The sequence below is a fragment of the Phaenicophaeus curvirostris genome, chromosome 9, assembly GCF_032191515.1.
Source record: "Phaenicophaeus curvirostris isolate KB17595 chromosome 9, BPBGC_Pcur_1.0, whole genome shotgun sequence".
Classification (NCBI taxonomy): Eukaryota; Metazoa; Chordata; class Aves; order Cuculiformes; family Cuculidae; genus Phaenicophaeus; species Phaenicophaeus curvirostris.
In genome coordinates this window covers 27,451,501-27,472,196 of record NC_091400.1, presented here as the reverse complement: position 1 = coordinate 27,472,196, position 20,696 = coordinate 27,451,501, and the positions used below count along the sequence as shown (strand labels likewise).

General features: G+C 39.2%; 1 protein-coding gene across 4 annotated transcripts in view; it reads right to left on the bottom strand.

Annotated features, from left to right (window-relative positions):
• GRID1 (glutamate ionotropic receptor delta type subunit 1) overlaps positions 1-20,696 on the bottom strand; it is a 542,212-nt gene that overhangs the window by 38,058 nt on the left and 483,458 nt on the right. For all 4 annotated transcript variants that reach the window (XM_069863481.1, XM_069863482.1, XM_069863485.1 and 1 more), the window contains exons 11-12: positions 20,142-20,466; positions 18,627-18,765 (exon numbers count right to left, since the gene is read on the bottom strand). In XM_069863481.1, the coding sequence (XP_069719582.1) occupies positions 18,627-18,765; positions 20,142-20,466 (464 nt within the window). The remainder of the gene's footprint in view (positions 1-18,626; positions 18,766-20,141; positions 20,467-20,696) is intronic.

The window sequence follows — 20,696 nt, the reverse complement described above, 5'->3', positions numbered from 1 at the left end:
AACTCCCTCAGATCTGCCATTGCTAGGCAAAATCATTCACTATCGCATTTCAGATTCCGGCAGTATCTTACAACTCTGTAATTCACTGAAGGCAGCTGCTCTCATCGTTATTAGACTTTATTTTTGCAGCCAGCCATTAGCTGGGCCCACCTTCGTTAGCCACTCAAATTCTTGGCTTGCTTTCCTATGGCAAAGATTTCATGTATTTAATATATAAAATTATTTGCAACAAAAATGTGTAGCATAACAAGATGCCCCATTAACCTTACCACCTCAATTATTGGATCTCACAACCCATTAAGGACTCTCTGTATGTGTGATTAAAGATAAAGCCAGTAAAGCAGAAAAAGCCAATCTTCCTCACTTACAGCCATAAGAGCCAAACTTCAATTTGTAGATAAATACATCTGCAGCGTGATTGCTATAATAGGCAAGTACTTGTAAACCAATTGATTTAAGTAAATGTATCTGTGGTCAATCTAAACAAAAACTGTCTTTTAAAACTGTGTTACCAGCCGAAATATTTAACAGTATAGTCATGCCTGCTAGATAAATGCAACCACTGACACATAATTTCCAGTAGAGTTACCATTACTTCACGTAGAATCAGCTAAAAAGGGGTCTCTGCCTGTTGTATTTTTAGAAGCATATTGACATAAACCATACGCTGCTGAGTAAACACTCAGGCAACAGCCGTACTAGAATTTATAATTAGAAATAATTGCCAGAATAACAATATTGCTTAAGTTATACCTTTTTGGAGTTGTTTTCTTAGTAGTAAAAGGTTCATGTAGCTGTAGATATCTAGGCTAAAAATGTGCTGCCAGTATAGGTTTATTTTACTCTAGAACTGCTATAAACCCAAGACTTTCTGGATGAATAATATGAACAAATCTTGCCTAAGGGATGGACTAAACCTGTCATAAGGTGCTTTGAAGTAACTGCTGATCTATTAACTCAACTGGAGTCATCAGGATTATCAGATGTGATCAAAGTATTAAAAGAAAAAAAAAGGAGATGGTCTCCTGTCATTTCTAAATTAGAAAGAAATGGGATTTGCTTTATTTTCATAGCAACTTTTTTTTTCAAAAAAAAAAAAATCTTAAAGAAGGTCCTTAAACAGTGGAACAAGGAGAAAAGGCAAAAAATCCTTGGTTATTGAGTTTTTCCACAACCATTCATTTTTTTCAAAGTCAGCAGCAAGCTGCACATCTGGACTCCTACATGTAAAGCCTATGACTGGAACCAAGCCAATCCGCTGGCACTGCGGTGTCATGCAGCGCTGCCCTTTTACATCACAGCAATAACCGTAGCTTTTTATAATGACTTCAGCCTCTGAGAAACCCGCATGGGAAAATCCTGACAGCCCCTTGACTTAGAGGTAGTATCTTGTTCGCATTCACAACTGCTCATGCTCTGACACTGCAAAACTGGGGATTTTTCCAGTCTGGTATCAGTTATGGGAAAATAATATTTCAGCAGCTTTTGAATCCACAGTAGTATTTAAAAATTATGCAACATTTTCCATGTTTAGTTCCTGTTAATTCATCTGTGCATGCACCATTAGGAATAATAAAGCTTAAGGTTCTACACAGAAGTAGTGATCAGCACTCTGCCCTCATTCTTCTGCATTCTTAGTACATGTCAGAGTAACCTCCCTCTGCACAGCACTACCTATGTTTTGTCAAATAATAAGATACAAATAGTTCCTTTCAAGTAAAATGAATTAATTTTCTTAATTAATATTAATCTCTAAGTCATATACAGCCAATAAAAGAAATTTACTGCCTTTTCCATATTTGGCAGAGGAAGTTATGTTCTCCTTTTACCTAAGGAAGCCTGGGCCCTAAGATTTTTGCTCAGTGCAGCATAAGTTTTTAGGTGATGGCTGCCATAAAGATAAAGCATCCCAGAGATGATGAGAATTTTTAAGCTGCTCTGCCTAAATGAAGCTTTAGAAATGCGTACTTAAAATGTATGGTACACATCCTAAATTTCTATTTTTAAATACCTTGAAGCTAGCTACTTTATTTTCTTTAAAACTTTTTTTTCAGAAGTAAGGAATCCATGACATCTACAGAATAAAATGCAAGTGCAAGTCCTAACTATAAGTGTTTTCTCAACAGGAGATATGAGAGGGAAATATGTGCTTTACACATTTCAGGGGAAAAAAAAAGTACACCCAATAAACTTCAAAATAAAATGAAAAGTAGCTGAATAGATTTGAAAACCTTATATCACCAGTATAAACACAAGAAATACCTATGAGCTGAAATGTAGAACATAAAATCCTATCTGAAAAGAGATTTATCTGATAAAGTTATCACTAGTGGAAAGCAACAAGCTGAAAGAGAAATTTGCTAACTGTGAACTGCAGAAAAGTATTCACATTTTGAAACATAAACCTGCTCAGAACTACACCTTCCACGGATGTATTTGTCAAGACAACAAGAATGAATGAGAAAACAGTGTTGATTGTAAGTGACCACATCAGTCCACCCACTGAGAGACAGACCTGGAAGCCAAGCAAGCTTTGCAGGATTAGCTTCTCATTTGTACATGTCTTCAACGAGAAAATAGTCTGCCAAACTGAATCAAGGCTGTGGGAGGTGATGTGATGGTATGGATCATTTCTACACGTGCAGAAGATCCTTCTGTTCAGAGCCTGACCCCTGACCCGAGTCCTGTTTATTTTTTACATCCATTTGCGAAGCAGCAAGGCAAAGGATTTAAGGTTTGGTCTGCTTTTGCATAGATGAACAATCTTTCTACTTCGGATCTCCAGTTTTAAGTAAAATTTCCAAGCAGTAAGAACACGTCTTAAGACAGCTGAAATTGAGTTCAAATGTCCACATAAATACCTTCTCTAGAGCTAGCTTACTCAAGTTGAATAGCTTAACTGGTTGAAGACCAGGAAAAAAAAAAAGCATCTGTTATGGATATGAACTGCCACTAGGGGATGGTAGTTTCATTGACTCGGAGATTACGGGAGAAGTTTCACTGTCTCACTCAATCCAAGTTACAAAAGCAGAAGCTCACTTAAAAATGCAAGAAAGAAAAGCAGTTAGTGCCCCTAAACATTAGTGCAGCCAATAGATAACAAGCCTTCAGTTATACTGCAAAAAGCAATAGATTAGCTGAATAATGAGATAACATTTGAATTGACCTGTCTTAGGAACCTGTGAGCCTAAAATTTAAATAGCCATTAAAACCAAAAAGGTATTACAACATATTTCTATAAATTTCCAACATTTGTTTCAAGTCCATATGGAATGTTACTAGTGTGTGTTAAACTGGATGTAAGATACATAAACTAAAAGACAGGCTGTTTTAAAGATTATTCTTAGTGATGCCAAAAAAACTATTTAAAGTACCATTAGAATGGCAGTAGCCTAAGTACAGAGAATAATAAAATGAAAGCAAGTTTATATCCACATCTAATAATCTCAGACTTCAGAAGAATTAGGCCCACAGTTTTAATTTGTGCATCTCTTTGACTTTCAAATTATGAATAATCAAGCTGAGCTCTTAAATCAATCATTACATTGCCAACTTCTCTATAGTGACATGCTCAAATTTTACATTGTTCCATTTCACTGCAAATCAAGACATTTTAAATGTTCTTTATTCTGTCTCAGTGCCATGATATTAGGAGCAACGGGTTTCTTCAGCAAACACACTAAGCAAAACCTTAACTTCCCCAACAGAGGCAGTCCAGCAGGAATCGGTAGCAGCAATTGCCTGCCTAGTACATACTTGCAGGATCAAATCCTTCACCAACAAATATATCATTCTACAGTTCATACAAAACTCTTTTCACCGGCTGTCCATGAAAAACACCATCCACTTTACTCTAAACAAAAGCCTTAACAGAAAAAGCCTCTTGGGAGTTTCTACAAGGGAAGCCATAAGCATTGACAGATTAAACTACACCAAATCAATGGAGCTGCAGTCCTTTACACAGGATTAAACATTTCCAGATCATGGAAGCAGACCAGCAATGCAGTTGTGGCTTTTTTCAGCACCCATCATCACCAGTGGAGCAGGAAGAGCTGCTACACGGGACCTCAAAGAAGCAGGGACTTTCCTCCAGTGGAAAATCCATTCAATTGGCATGTGTCACAGAACACATTGCCACGTCAACTACACACTTCTACTAGAGTAAAAAAAAAAACCAGGGATTGAACTCCTCAGCAGGTAATGGCACTGCAATAGCTGCTTTCATGATGATAATGGTCACTGCTGCCGGTGTGGTGGCATCTATGAGCCCTTGTAGGGACTGGGTCTCACTGCCCTGTATTGGGTGCAATCAAAAGCAAACTATAACATTCAGTTATGGATCTACTGGGGGAAGGAAGCTAAAGCCAGCTTTATTTCTACAGGCAGTACTGATTTATCATGCTAGGCGCCCTAAAAAAAGAAATTTCTTTGGGGCAGCAGAACCACAGAATGGTCCAAGTTGGATGCACAAGGATCACCATGTTCAATCATCCTTGAACAAGGAGTTCAACTCCTGTCCATGCATAAGACAACACCAACATTGACAGAAGAGAGGGTTCTGATCCTGCGCTGGAAGGGTGACAGAACTTTTGCCATTACATGTGGCACAGGGGGCATGTATCATACTGTGGTAGAGTGTTTTTACTGGGACTTTGTTCCTGCAGAGCAACTGCATGATTCCTTTTTAAAAGAAGGGAACAAACAGTATGTAAACACACCAAAATGTGAATGGTCAAGCTATGAATAAAGTATACATGCTTGTGATTATAGTAGTAATGAAATACCAGGTATAGACGTTGTATTAGCAAAACATTTGTAGGCTTTCTAGCATTTGTAGTACTTTCTAACATTCTGAGATACAGCAGAAATATGCTCTACCAACACCACTTAATCTCATTTTTGCTTTACTGATCTCAGAAGAATCTGCAGCATTTTTGCTAAAGTGTGGGGAATGTAGGACAAAAATCCATACAACTAGACTGTGTCCCATGGCTCACAGAACTTCTTAATATCTTCCAGTGGTTTATTTAGGAAACGTGCCCATTTTCAAGAAAAGACTTAATAGTTTTTCTGTCTGAGAAACTCAAATTTGAATCCAAAAATCAAACTGGATTCTCATCATCATCAGTAGAACAGGTTCTTCTGTAAACAAAATTAGACCTCTGGTTATTCCTATCCATTGCTATTTCTAAACGATGCCCTCAGGACCACCTCAGCAACTCCAGTCATCTGTAGTGATCTGCACGAGTGTGACTTGACTCGTCGCTGGATTGTAATTTATTTTGCCTAGAGCTGACACTGGCTCTGCTCCAGTACTGCACATAAAGAAATCTGTTAAATAGCTAGAAATAAGTTAAACATCTCCTGATTGCCAGTCCAATGTTTGTGACTATACTTCCAACCCTCCTCTTTCCCAAAGCTGTAGGCAATAAGACCATAAATCACTTAGACTGTTGATTTTTTCATTAAATATGGGGAGCTAGGGGTTGCTCATTTGTAATAAATCTTTTCTTTCTAGTTGTCCTGTATTTTTTGCATTGTTATCATATGGTAAAGAAACAATGATGGTCCTTATAAAGAAGTTATAATTAGTTTGCTTGAAAATGTTTTTAAAAACAATAGCACAACAAATAACTCCATTAATACTGGCAGCAGTGGAAGCTACTTTCTGAGGATTTGCATCTCAAAGCTGGATTCACTGGCGCCCCATACTTTGAGATCTCTGGATGAAGTGTCTGTCATGCCTGGGTGTTTATGATCATATATGAGTTGATCTGTTGTCTAATTGTGGGAGTGAAATCAGAAGGCAGCCTTTATATTTATAAGGGGCATTTAGAGGACCCCTCATCATTGCTTCAGTTTTTCGTATTTCTAACAAATTAATACCCTTAAAATATTACCTCACCATGCTTGCAATTTAACAATGGGAAGAAGAAGACTGACAGGGAGACATTCAAAGTAATCACATTAAAGTCTTTTTCTAAGATGCAGTTCCAGGTTTTAAAATGCCAAAGCTTTAATTTGTATGCTCAGATCCACATTTAACTACATGACTGAGCAGATTTTCAGAACAGATCAAGCAGACTATTGGCCCAACAGCACATCTGTAATATGTTCACAGATTCAGTTAAAGGTCTGGAAATGGATTCAGAGCAGCCATGAGTAGTTGCTGCTTATCCTGCAAATCCAGAATAATCAGTCCTGCTAAAAATCTAGGTTAGCCTGGATCCTCTACCCACAATCCATATTCCATTTAACAGCAAGGAGGAAACTAAAATGCAACGAATAAAAGCTGAAAACATCTCAAGAGCTTGTAGCACGTTTGGAGTAAATAAATGCATGATATGAACTACCTTTGAATATTTTCTTGCTTTACTTTTAAATCACTTTGCCATTGTGACCTTTCTCTGAGTGCATTGGGAGGGTTAACAGGTTAATTAAAGCAAGGTATTCTACTCCTTAAATTATTAATTAAAATAAAGACTGCAGCTGGCGTTTAACAGCAACTCAGTCCCAACAGCAGGTTTTAGTCACTTCACCTAAATCAAACATATCATAAAGTTGGCATGAAAATCATATTGTCTGAATCAAACACATCTGGCGACTGACACACACTTTTACCTGTAATGAAAATAACAACCCACCTCTATTATTTATGCAGACACACGTTAAATTGTTTGCTACACTGACGTCTTCTACCACTCACATTCAGAAGCTAAGAATCCTAATGAAGATTAATGATTAAGATCAAGAGGGAAGAAATTGCTTTCTTCCTTCTCAACTTGTGTTTTAAGTACTGATACCTTTGCCGTTCTGTTTTGCACTCAGATGAGAAAGAGTAGCTTTTTAATTAAATAGAGTGGGGAACGGATAAGCTTGGCATCTTGGTGCTGGCTTATAAAGTCCTTACTCAGGGCGAGTGGTACTTTATACTGTGACTGTTAGGATGTCATTATACTGTGAGTAGTTCCATTAAAGTCCATGAAATCCCAGTGTGAGATAAGGTCCTACTCAACTCTTTATTAATTTTTGATTTATCAAGATCTGTTGTACGCTAAGAGAACAAGGATCTTGGTGCAGAAAGCTCTGAGCTGCTGCCTGCACCAGTGTCAGCAGTCTCACAGCCAGGGTGGAGTGGCTGGATGAATTCACATAGCTCAGATCTATCAGAGATACAAAGAGAAGCTGGAAAACAGCTTCTCACCCTGCCCTTACCACAGGGAGTACGGCAGAAACTATCAATGTTGACAGAAAGAAGAGAAGAAAACAGAAAGGCTCCGAAGAGGCATCATGATTGCTAAAACATGTGCTGAGTACTCCTGGGAAATCAAAACACAGGGCTCTTCATTAATACTGAAAACATATATAGCATTCATCAGGTATTATTGATGTCTAAAGTGCATTTATTACATACGCATATTTTAAAGTCTGGAGGCCCACTTGCCTTTTTCTCAGAGGACCTAAACTGCACGTGCTTGGTGTGTGGTGTATTCTCCACCTCATTCTGACAAAGAGCAAAAGAAACAGAAGGAGATCTCAATCTTCTCCCTCCCTTACCTCACCCTGAACACGAGATTTGTCTGAATACCAAACCTTGTAGTAAAGACACTGACAGCACCACATCAAAACCAACTAGGTGTTCCTTACATTGAGATTAATTCATTTATTGCTTAGCCTAATTACATACCTTGAAACAGGACCTTGGAAATTGCATTAATGCCGTACGAAAGAAACATTGCAGTTAACATCCACCCCATTGTGACTGATAGTTCTCTATTCTTTTTTTAGATAGATATGACTATTCATGAATCAATTAAATTAAATCAGTGGCTTATTCTCCTAGGCTGGTTTTAATGGTTTAGAATGCAAACAATTTTAGCTCATGTGATTACATTTCTTTTAATGGAACTTTGGCAGCTGTATCAACATAGGTTTTCTAAGGCAACACCATTCTCTCCCTCATCTCCAGATGAGTCTGGAAATGCTCCTGTTTTATATTATATGGGGACACATGTGCAGAAAAAGAGAACAGTGCTCAGTAAGGCAGATGAGCCCAGAAAGTGGAATGAACATAGGCAATGCTTCCCTCAGCAACAGAGTATTATTTCCAGAAAAGTTTATTTTCCCTCTAGAAAATCTTTGGCAACACAGTAACTAAAAACTAACAGAAAAAGAGCTCATAGTAGTAAACTGTAACATCTTAGTTTCCAAGGAAACTAAGAGCCCTCAGCTCCTTTCCCCCCCGAACATCCACGCCCAGCATCTACTGAAAATGTGGTTTGCTGCTGAATCTACTTATGAGGTTATTCAATTTTTAAAGGCTTTTCTTTAAATGGCCAATTTAGAGTTTTCCACCTCATGGCAAGACAGTCTATAAACACTTTAGAATGTATTGGATGAACTTTTATTTCAGAAGACAAAACAACCACCTTATACCACATTTAAGGTGTTAAAGGTGTGAGAAAGAATGATCTGCTTTCATGGAGGCATTTATGAGGGGGAATGGCTATTTTAGATTTGAATGAAAATGTCAAAGAGAAGCACAGTCAGATTAAAAGTGTTTGGAATATGACAAAGCTCCCTGTCCTGAGGAAAAGGAAAAACAGGAACAACAGCATAAAAATAATGGATTTCAAAAGAACAGACTTCAAGAGGCTTTGGAAACGGAGGGAGAAAGTCTCTTGGGAAGGTGATTTAGAGGATAAAGGACTACACAGGAGGACTGGCAATATCTGACAGAAACCACAACAAGGACACGGATGCAAACTATGTTAATGTGAGGAAATATACAAATACAAAAAAAATGATAAGAAGCTGTTGTAACATCAGCAAGATCCCTTTCAGGATCTAGAAAACCAAACCAATCAAGCATTTTTATATATTTTTAGAGTTATAAAATAGTGCAGCAATTTGACTAAATGTAAATACATAGTACAAATGCATAGGAATTTTACAAATGCATGGGAGAACAAAACCAGAGAGCCAAAATTAAATCCCTCTTACAAAACCAATGAATCTATCTTATATGCTTTAAGATGCTACTGCAAAAAGCTGTTTACTACATCCCTTGACTGAAGGTCCTGTGCCCACAGCAGAGATGATGAAAAGACACGTGCCTGTAGCCCAGTCACCTTATAAAAATTCTGAGTTCTTAATTTATGTCTGATTTCACCAACACAACTTGAAACAGATAACAGTGCACTGAGCTCACCAAAACTGAAATTCTAACCCTGCAACCTACAGGACAGACACCCAAGATGCTCGATGGGGAGATGTATGAACCACAACATTCAATTCCTGGTGTAGAAAGGTAGCTGCAGGGAAGACACTCTGAGCAAGGCACAGGCAAGAGATGAGATATGACAGGATCATGACACTGCTGTACACATGGCCAGTAGTGTAGAGCTTTTCGGAAAGTCTTCCCTGCCCTCAATGGGATCCTAGCAACACATTCAATCTTAAGTCTTTGAAAGAATGGCTGCTGAACTTTGCTCCAGGAGATCAGCTTTTGAATTGATTGTACACACTGAGCTTTAAGGCTACCGGAGGTATAATCATTAGTTAACTTTTATTGCAGGCTATTAATTCAAACCTTGTATTGTGAAAGATGGATCATCTGAGACTGGCCGTAGCATGGTGACACTGGTCAGTGTTAACCAACTAATCACTACTCCAGGAGGATGGCTGGGCAAGTGTTCTAGTGTTCTTCCTCTGCTTCTACTGGAAACTTCCCTTCTTTCCCCTCTCCTCCTTTCATCCAAAATAATCTAAAGAAATAAATAATTTGGTGCATGTTCCTTATACTCACAGACAGCCTGCTGACACTGAATGTATAGCAACAAACAGAAAATGGAAAAACTAGTTTTGCTGCCAGATGGGTGAGAAATTCTGGTGCTGAAAGGCCATGATATCAGAATGACAGAACTGCTGCTCACATTCAGATTTCAGTGAAGAATTGCTCGAGATGAGAAGACTTTTTTTTTTTTTTTCATGAGCAAACAAAGCATTTCCCAAAACATGCAACAGATCAGCAGAGCTAGAAGCTCATGTCTGAACTAAAAGCAAGTAAGAAAATCAGTACGACTTTCCCTTCTTACAAGTCAGTACGTCTACTCCCAACTGCATCTCCTTGTTTCACAGGAAGTAACTTACTGTGCTAAAGTGCTTACTAATTATCAGTAGTTTTGCAAATGCAATTTACTTGCTTGCTCTGGCTGCAGGGATGCTTTCAGAGAGACCTTCTGACCCTGATAGGTTTGGAAACCTATGCAGAAATATGCGCTTTATCACCTCCTAATTGAACACCCTGCATGACTTTGATAACAGGGCCCACTGTTATACTAATGACTGACCAAAACACATAAATGGTATAAAATACAAGTAATTTTACAGTTGCCTCAGGGGTTTGTTGTTGTTTTGCTTGTCAGCTAGCTGTTTCACTAGCAAGTGTCATGGAGACATTTATGTATTTTCAGGTCCTACTTGGCTTCCCACTTTGATGGCCTTTGCCTAAATTACCTTCTAACAAAGATGTATAGCACACAGGCACATAACAGTATCCGTTTGTCCTAACAAATCGTAAACATAGACAGTAGGCAAACACATAGGATAGTATATTAACATGAAAAAGCAGTTAGGTAATTTTGTGTTGCAGGTCAAATCATTATCCATCTGATATTGTGGCAAATAAATTAATGCTTTTGCAAGAGTAAAACTCAAATACTCGAGCACGCTAGGCAGTCTGTTTTAACAGTTGCTCTTCTCCGAAAAGCCTTTTCCAAACAGAATTCACCATGAAGTTTTTCTTCTTACTCTTGTTTTTGCCCTTAAAAATGATGAGTTGAGATAGACTTTACAGTTAGGAAGTCTCTGAAGCTTCAAGGACATCTCTGCTTGAATTACTAAAGCAATAATTATTTTGCCTTTTTAATATCCTGTTACATTAGATTTTATTATCAGTTCATATAAGACATTAAATCAGCTTCTTTAGAGAAGAACTGTAGAAATATAAATATCCTATTGGGCAAAAAAAATTCTGTTGCTGCATTTGATATTGTTTATCCCTTAGGAGTCAAAGAGAAAATATAACCCAACAAAATAAGTCTTAGGAACTACCCTTATAATAAAAAGAAACCACATCCTGCAACAAAGAAGGATGAAGTCAGGTGCCAGTGTAATTTAATGTATGCAGAAATCATACAGCTGCTTTACTCTATGGACAGCCAGTGAATAAACCATATTAATATGAGAAAATCTGACTTAAAAGGTGACTTAGTCTGAGCTGAGAAGACGATGCTGTATATCAAATCTCAGATTTGAACCAATTTTTGTACATTTTGATGGGCTGTCATGAGAGTTGCTGCTCTTGCTAGATCTTCACCCTTCCAAAGAAACAGAAGAAAATAATAAAAAATCATTTTATTACCTGCACAGATGGTAGATTTTGCTAACGTCATATCCAAACCATTTTGTTCTCTAAACTGTGTGTGCATCTGAATGTTAACACCTCAACCCACTTAAGTCACACAGCTTCCCAGGAACAAGAATAAATGAAGAGATGCTATAACATAGATGTAAGAGCAGAGTTGAAGAGGATGTGGAATCATAGATCTCTTGGCTTGCCATTGTTCTCTCATATATGTCCCATTTTTGTAATGGCAACTGCAGAGATGGAATGCAAGTTTGACTTTCAGCTGCACATTCTCATTTGAAAAATGTCTGTGGGAAATATTTGCACTTATATGCTTGCCCACTTCCTCAGTTACAGGAGTTATTAGGATTCACTTTAAACCACGGTTGAACGGCACATGCCAATATTCCGAAAGCTTTCTAAAAGGCTCCAGACTTTGTGAAGCCCTAGGTTTCCCAGAAGCACCCACTGGGCAACACCATCAGTGAAAATGAAGTGAAAAGACAGATGATGGAGGATCAATCACCGGCAACAACAGAATGTCTTGTCCTGAACAGTGCATGAAGGCAAATGGCTGGCAAGCTCTGCCCTGAGCACTGCTGCCCAGCCGCACAGGCTGCAGAGCATCCCCTGTGACATCTCTTCCATGTGGTCTGAACAGGGAATGTTCTGGAAAGAAAAAAAGTTTTGAGTTTCTGACCCTGCTCATTTACTTGCATCTTTCTTACACTTCTTTTTAGCCCTCATTTTTATGGATGAACTTAATCTAGTTATTTAATGATTGAAGCTTTTGCTCACAGGCCTTAAATAATAATCACGATAATTATTTTTTATCATGCTCATTCATACATGCCTTCTGCCAACGTGCCTGAGGTGCTGCACGGAAACTGCAGAACGGTCCAAACTGAACGTACCAAAATTAAACATAACAAAAGAAAATCCAACGAAAGAAAGCCACATATGATATGAACAACAGAAAGGCTGCTTTCAAACATAAGGAATTTCAACAAAAAAAATCACTGCAAATACAGAGGGATTCCTGTGACATTTTTGCTACCAACCCTATCAAATCCACTTATCCACAGGAGATGAAACGTTTCTTCACTTCTTTCTAACTGGCATGTTCAAAATACTTCCCCTATTTTCTTTTAAAATAGTTTGAGATTGTTTCAGTTTCATATGCAATGAAGAAGAATCTTTTTTGATATCTGCAGAGCTCTTATAATATGGTCATTTCTGGCCATCATTTTTAAAGCAGGTAAACTGACAATGTGTCATATAAAATATGAAAAAATTATTACTCTGTTATACAGAAGGGGAACCGCAACAGAGAGAAGGCTCAGCTTGCCAAGATCAAACAAGGCTTGTGGTAGAAAAAGAATTTGTACCCAAGTCTTACAAGTGCCAGACTATTACCCCAACTAAGCTGCAGGAAATCTTCGGTTGTCACCAAAATACATGAAATTTGGGGATTAAAATGCAAATAAGGAAATCCCAAACCATGAAACAACAGCTGTGAACTTTAAATCAGATATAACATGTATTTGTATGCAGTCCAAGAATGCGCATATATATACACACACACACAGATGCCTTACAAAACATCCATGACATGTGAAACTGTTAAGAATCAATTTGATAAAATCTCAAATTTAAACTCTTTTGAATTTTTAAATAGTCTACCTTTTATGTCCTATTTTTCCTGCATGGTTCTTAACCTCTTGTCAGACAAGCTCTCTTAAACCTGAGCTTCAGAATATCTGTGCAGCTACTGAACTGCGTGTAGTCTGCTTGTTAACAAGAAATGAAGCTGGAAGTTCAGTCACTGCTAATTAAACTCATAATTACAAATGGAAGGTCAGACAGCAGATCCAAGGGATGTTTGAAAATGTAATAAGACAAAAGAAAGAACAATCTCTCACGTAATAATTCAGCCCTTACTTGGCAGATATACCCATTCGAAGACTTCTCTGCTGCATTCAGTTTTGCAGGCAAATATTAGAATAATAAATGTAAATCATTTGCGTTTAAACAAGTTTCTCAAGGATTAGCACAGGCTCTAAACATTACCTAGATTTCTATTTATAAACAAAAATTAGGACCTGCTTATTTACAAAGTCTGAACATGGATCACGGCCTCCTAGCCTGAGTTCCAAAGGGGGTGTCACCATCACATTAACAAAAAATGCCTTCTTTCTTGGAACTGGGTAACTTCTCACTCCTCTGCACACATGAAGTCAGGAAATCTGCTTGATCATTCCCTGCTTGTGAGTCTCCATAAATACAGAAATCCTGAGGTAACTACTCCATTTCCTTTGTTACCTTGTGAAGGTGGGGAGAAAGAAGTTGAGAAGAGGTGTTTTGGACAGAGAGCTCAGAGAAACAGTATGGAAAGAGCAAAGGAGTGCAGAAGCGAAAGCCACCAGCAGCTGGAAAACAGAGGATAGCTGGGGAAGGTTCACACTGTTTTCTGCTATCCTCGGTCTGCCGAAGGGTCAGGGGTTTTGATGTGGTCCTCAGACTCCATGTTCTGACCCTCCCCACCACCCCGTCACTGTGCAACAAGTGATGGGCACACAGGACACACGAGGAATAAGGCAGCATGTGCAGCTGTGTCCAACCAGAAAACCAGTGCCTCTTCCCATTATCACACTTGTGATGGAGCCCTTGAGGGACTGGGAAATTCATAAGAGATTATTTTCATTCTTCCTAAGACAGAGGGGTTTCTTATATCAGCACCTGGACACCACAGCACTTGGCAACCCATCTGGGATTTAGGAAATCTCTGTCAGGAAATACAGAAATACATGCAGCATATCATAGCTGCTTTCTGCCATGCCTCCTGCTCCGACTGCTTCACCTTTCTGTAACACTGTCCCTGAAACTCGCATCAGGGTGGAAAAGCCTTGTGAGAAATTCCAATACCAGATGTAAAAAAAATTACTCCCTTATCAGCAGGCTTTCATCTGACACACTAATTCTAAAAATCTGCCTTCCAACAGTCCAACTTTGCTTCAGTGAATGACTCGCCAAGCTCTTTCTAATAAATATCATTTATGATTTCTATAAGACAGTTGTTTTGCAGTGAAACTGTGGAGGTAAGGATCACTGGGTTGACTGACACCTAGTTATTCAATCAAACATACTCCTATTCCGCTCACTGCAGAACACATATGCCAAATTTGATGCTAAAACAACTTTTATTAGGCATTTTGGAGGGGGCTTGGGAAGAAAATCAGTCTTGAAATGAAAATCTTAACTCAGCTGCAGCTACGGCAGCACCATAATACTATTTTCTCTCCTACTGGCAATTTAGGAGCAGCAGTACTGAACACCAGAAGACTTTCCTACAGAGGGAGAGATAACAGCACACATTTACTGAGAAGATGGGGGTTTGGTTTCTTAACAATGGCAGTAAGCATGGATGGATTTGGTAGTTCTCAGCTGGTGAGCAAATTTTCAGCTGTAACTTATTGTGCCTCTTCGGGTGGGAAAAATGGATTTCAAGTAAGTACTCCTTTCTGGACTCATGAAAGGTATAATGTGGGCAAGCTGAGTGGCAAATTTAGAAAGGCAAAAATAGTCACTCTACATCGTATGATGTGGAAGCTAAGTAGCACTGGCAGCTGAGACACCACACCACGGTGCATTCAAGTAATTTACTTTCTCAGGAAAATTATTTGTTCTAAATCCAACAAAACATTTTATAATGTGTTTCTCCTAAAGAGTGTGGACATGAAAATACTATCATAGCTTAGAAGTGGATGAAGGCTCAGTGGAGCTTCTGGAGAACCTATTTCTTTCTCTGTCCCCTCCCTCCAAAGGCACCAGCAGTTTTCAATGAGTGGACTTAGTCCACATCTCTTCCTCCCTCCATCTCTCTCTCTATTACAGTAGCAGGATCTCAGGGAGACTCTGCAAACTTTGTGAAATTGCCATAGGCAAGTCAAGCCAAACAAGACCTTTAGCTGGCTCAGTTACACCTACCAGTGATCAAATCAAAGAATTTTCTGACAGCTATAATTTCAGATTATTTGGGGAATAATTTAGGTGTCTAAGCCAAAGCACCCGTGACCACTTTAGACACCCCAGGCAATAGGACTAACCCACATAGTGACTGACAACACCTAACAGAGACCTTTGACCTTACAGCCAAGTAGCTGGAAAGCAGGCAGCGAACCTTACATCAACTTAAATTACTTAAAAAATTTCTGGTTTGGTGCATGAATTGCTCTGCTGGGGTCTACAGATCACAAAAGAATCCTCATCTTGTACAAGGGGATGTGATACCAGGAACCTGCAAAGCAACAGCTACCAATAGCTATAGAAAGACATTTAATTACAATTCTTGAGCTGCCATCTCTTACAGGAGAAGGGCTCTAATGTCCCAAAAGAACACTAGGCTGCTCCTTTACCCCAAAATCTTCTCCCTCAGCCTCAAAGCCTCCTCTAATAATTCATAGTTCTACTCTTAAATCTGTACCTCATTTTGCAGATTCCTCACATTTCAACCCAGCTTTTGTCCTCCTCTGAACTTTGCTGAGGTCTGAAGGTGGTCAGTTGACAAACAGTCCATTTCTTCTGCCATGAAGGAACCAGAACTTTCAGAAATTTTTGAGTTCATTATGCAAGCTTTCAGGATAACTACTTCTGTCTCAGGTTTCAAGAACAATTTATTTATTGAGCTTAGCCTTATTCCCATTACAGCCGGGCCTCGCAGATACTCAGTGGCAGTTTTATTCTGTTTAGTTTCTCATATTATTTCCAGAAATTACTTGCAGTTCTTATTTCTACTACCGCTAAATCTCACTTATTTAAGACAAAATAACAGAAAAGTAATTTAAACCAAAAACTTTTTATGGTATTGGGCTGATTTTATTATTAGAACACTATATCCATACAAAGCATTACATTACCTGCAAGTATACAATGGCAATTTAAAAAATGGAAATACTGTTAAACTCACGTTTATGAGTAATGCACCTATTTATGATCTTTGTGCAGACACCACAGAGAAGAAAAAAACAGCTTTTTAAAGTGCCCACCCTATCTAAGTACCAGCCCTATCTAAATACCAATGTCTCTCCTACAGAAGCCGAGCACAAAGGTTACAGTCCCAGTTTTCCCTGGGCAACCCCAAGTGAGACCAACACAGTAACTACTCTAGGATCTAAAATCCTTGGGTCAGCATTTTCTAGGAGGAGAACCTGTGTCACGCTGCTCATTCTCTGGCCACCCACTCATCACTTCTTCACCACTTCACCACTTCTCATCTCTACTCCATCGCCATCAGATCAAACAAGAGATACCAGGTTCTAATACTGTTGACACTGATCGTGAAAGATCAGTGGCCCTCCCAGTACTCCATGACATTGTTCAGTTCCAAAACCCCCATGTCCAGATGGAGATCCGTGACAAGTGGTGTCCCTCTGGGGTCCATACTGGGACCAGCGCTGTTTAATGTTTTCATCAACGATACAGACAGCGTGATCAAGGGCACCCTCAGCAAGTTTGCAGATGACACTAAGCTGAATGGTGCAGCTGTCACACCAGAAGGACTGGATGTCGTCCAGAGGGACCTGAAGAAGCTGGAGAAGTGGGCCTGTGTGAACTTCATAAGGTTCAACAAGGCCAAGTGCAAGGTCCTACACTGGGGTCAGGGCTATCCGTGGTTTCAATACAGGATGGGGGATTACATGATTGAGACCAGCTCTGCGGAGAAGGACTTAGGGAAGCTGATTGATGAGAAGCTCAATGAGGTGGCAATGTGTGATTGCAACCCAGAAGGCCAACCATATCCTGGGCTGCATCAAAACCAGTGTGGCCAGCAGGTCGAAGTAGGTGATTCTGCCCCTCTGTTCCTCTCGTGAGACCTCATCTGGAGGATTGTGTCCAGTTCTGGAATCCTCAACATAAGAAGGATATGGACCTGTTGGAAGGAGTCCAGAGGTGGACTACAAAGATAATCAGAGGGCTGGAGCAACTTCCATGTGAGGACAGGCTGAGAGAGTTGGGTTGTTCAGTCTAGAGAAGAGAAGGCTCTGGGGCTACAGGAAAGCTGGAGAGGGACTTTTAACAAGAGCCTGTAGTGATGGGATGAGGGGGGATGGCTTTAAATTGGAAGGGGGAAGATTTAGATTAAACATTAGGAAGAAATTCTTCACAATGAGGGTGGTGAGGCACTGGCACTGGTTGCCCAGGGGAAGTTGTGGGTGCCCCATCCCTGAAGGTGTTCAAGGCCAGGTTGGATGAGGCCTTGAGCAGCCTGGTCTGGTGGGAGGTGTCCCTGTCCATGGCAGGAGGGGTAGAATTGGATGACCTTTAAGATCCCTCCCAACCCAAGCCACTCTATGAAAGCTAGAAATTTTGTTTGTGTTCTGAGCGGAAAAGAAAATGAAAATATTCCTTTGCCTTGAAATTTTCTGAAGAAAAACAAATTAGATACACAAATTGCCAGCAAACAACCAGCATCTCTCTGGAGCTCCTCAGAGGTCTGGTGTATTGAAAATATTCTCATTGGGTATAGATTACTAGACAAACAGCAACAGAAAGAAGTCAAGGGTGCAAGACAAATTGGGTTTGTTACAGAAGCAGTAATTTATCATTACAATATTGCCAACATAGCTGTAGAGGATTATATATAAATTTAATAAAACAACTACTATATTACATCTATTATCCTGCAGTCAGGCTTGGTTTCTTTTTCTTACTTGAGAAGAAGCCTTTCTTGCAAATAATACCACTAGATCTGGCCATTTGTATTTTAAAATACCATCTATATTACCTTACATGCAAATAATAGTACAAACAACAGTGTATATCAAGATATTGAGAATATAAAATTACACATTGAAGGTGAGAAGTGAAACGTTATATAGTTCCCTAGACGTGGTAGTTCCCTCTGATGTTCAATGAAGAAATAAAGATAGCTGAAGCAATAAGACTTCTAGTTAAGCAAAATACATATAAACATGAAAGATCTCTCTTCTGGAAAAATACACAATTGAAGTGTCATTGTCCCCTTCTTGCACCTATCAAAACTGTGGGGGAGATGTAGGAGTGAAGGAGAAGGGGGTTAAAAAGAGAAAAGCAGCCCTGGAAATAAGCAGAGTCCTTTATTAGAGTTATCTCCTTCCTGCAAGAATGAGTGCTCAAATGGATAATGCCTTTCTGTGAAATCCAGGTTTCCAGCTTCATGTTAAGAGGCGCCTCTTACCTTATAGGATTATCCATCCTTGATACTGTGAGAAATGCTGCTAAGTTTGCTGTGTAGGAAGAGCACACGATAAGGGTGAAGAGCCACCAGCTTCCCATCACAATGCGCATAGCCACAGAATTGACAGTAGATTCGCCTCCTACAAAGAGAGAAAATGTGGGTCTCTCAGCAGCTTCCATTTACAATCACCTTCTGTGTACTCTGTGATGTTAAACTTTTTTAGGAGCTGACCCTCTGCAATTCTGCTTTCCCTCCACACAGCCCTTTCCTTGCAAGAGAAGCACTGCTTCCATTAAGACTGCTAATTCACAAACAGTTTCTCCAATCAACCTCTTGCCCTGGGAACTGTTCTAGAAAATCATCTTTCCAATTATTTCCCTTGGGAATTATTGAGGATCAAATACACAGAACATGAAAAACATTCTAAATAAACAAAGTTTAACAGTGAAGCACAGCTAATAGGCATGAATTAAATAATTAGAGTGTTCAGAACATAATATAGTAATACTCTGTTTTCAATCACAATTTTAGATTTGGAAAACAAATCAAAGAAACTGTCCAAAGGTTTGTGCGCTATCTGTGCTGTATTTAAATCTGCAAAGACTGAAATATGAGTGTAATTACGTGTTACTCGACAACAGTTCAAGCAACATGAAGATTTCTTTCTAGCATGCTTCAAGCAGTTACACTTGAATGTTGTTGGAGACCAACCCTTGCTATACAGCTGGTGCTACTCACTTCAGCTGATTTTATCAGACTGTACTTAAACCATCAAGGACAACATCTTAATGAGATGAGGGACCAGGTATCACAGCAAGAGCGAGGGTTTTCCAGCTGAAGCTTAATAAGTTTGTAATCACGACTAAAAAAATGTAGGAAATACATTATCAACATACCCATATGTTAACATTCAACAAACCAAGAGGAGTACTGACATTACAGATATGGGAACAAAAGCGTGTAGGCAGATTTTGCAAACAATTATTTACTGTTGGTAACCGTCCATATAGCAATCCTACTGAATTCAATCAGATTAGTCCCATGCCTATTGATTCTTGAGCATAAATTTAGTTAGATGACCGCTGATCATTTTCCCATTCATTTCAACGAATCAAAAGATAAACTGTCTTACATTAGTTCGAAAATATATACATATACAAATAAAATTTAAACAATTAGAAGAAGTCCTAGTTTTGGAGTTGGAGAAGTGTTGTAAGATAAGATGGCACCAAGCAGCTCTGCAGTATATTTATCATATGATAATTTTCCCATCAAAGTGTTTTTTCTGGGCTTACTGAGAGACAGAAAAGCAGAACAAACACACATTCTGCGCCCATCTTACCTATCTCTTCCCACTTTTCATCAGCTGGGCTAATAAAATGCATTCCTTTCCTGAACAAGCCTTCTCTTTCACCTTTAGACTGTTCTGGAGAAGACTCACATGTCCTGATCTGCTTTACCCAAGGCAGAACAATTCTGAACACCCATCAGTGAGGTTTATAAGAGGCTAAGTACCTTGCTGAACAAAGGCGCCGTACACAACCCAGATGGCACTGTGGAGGGTGGAGGAAGCAGAAGGGCTTGGCTGGGAAGCATTCTGCGCTCGGACTGCCTGGATCCGGTTCAAGACAAATATCAAGACACCAACTATAGGGATGGCTGCAGCAATGCAAGCCCACACCGCAAAGTCAAAAGGAGCAAAGAGAGAGAAGATGTTGATTTTCTCTTCAGGCTTTTTGATTAAGATCCCCACTGAATAGTCCATGTACCGCTTGCTGAAGTCCACAACACTCTCTCGTTCTGGTGTTATAGTGATGGCTGAGATGGCTAGGTCTGCCCTCTGTGAGACAAATGCAACAGATAAGATCTTCTCCTTTCACCATGAAATTTGCCAGCATGAGCCTTAAGGAGAAACTTTGCAGAACCAAGTTACTCCATGTATTTCTTTCTATAATTTAACACCTTTAGACAAATTAAAACAAATTGTCTAAAAATAAAAACAGAATCAGTTTCATCATTTGAACATTAACTGCACTGGTCTAAAGCAGAATAGTGAAACATAGCCTGTTA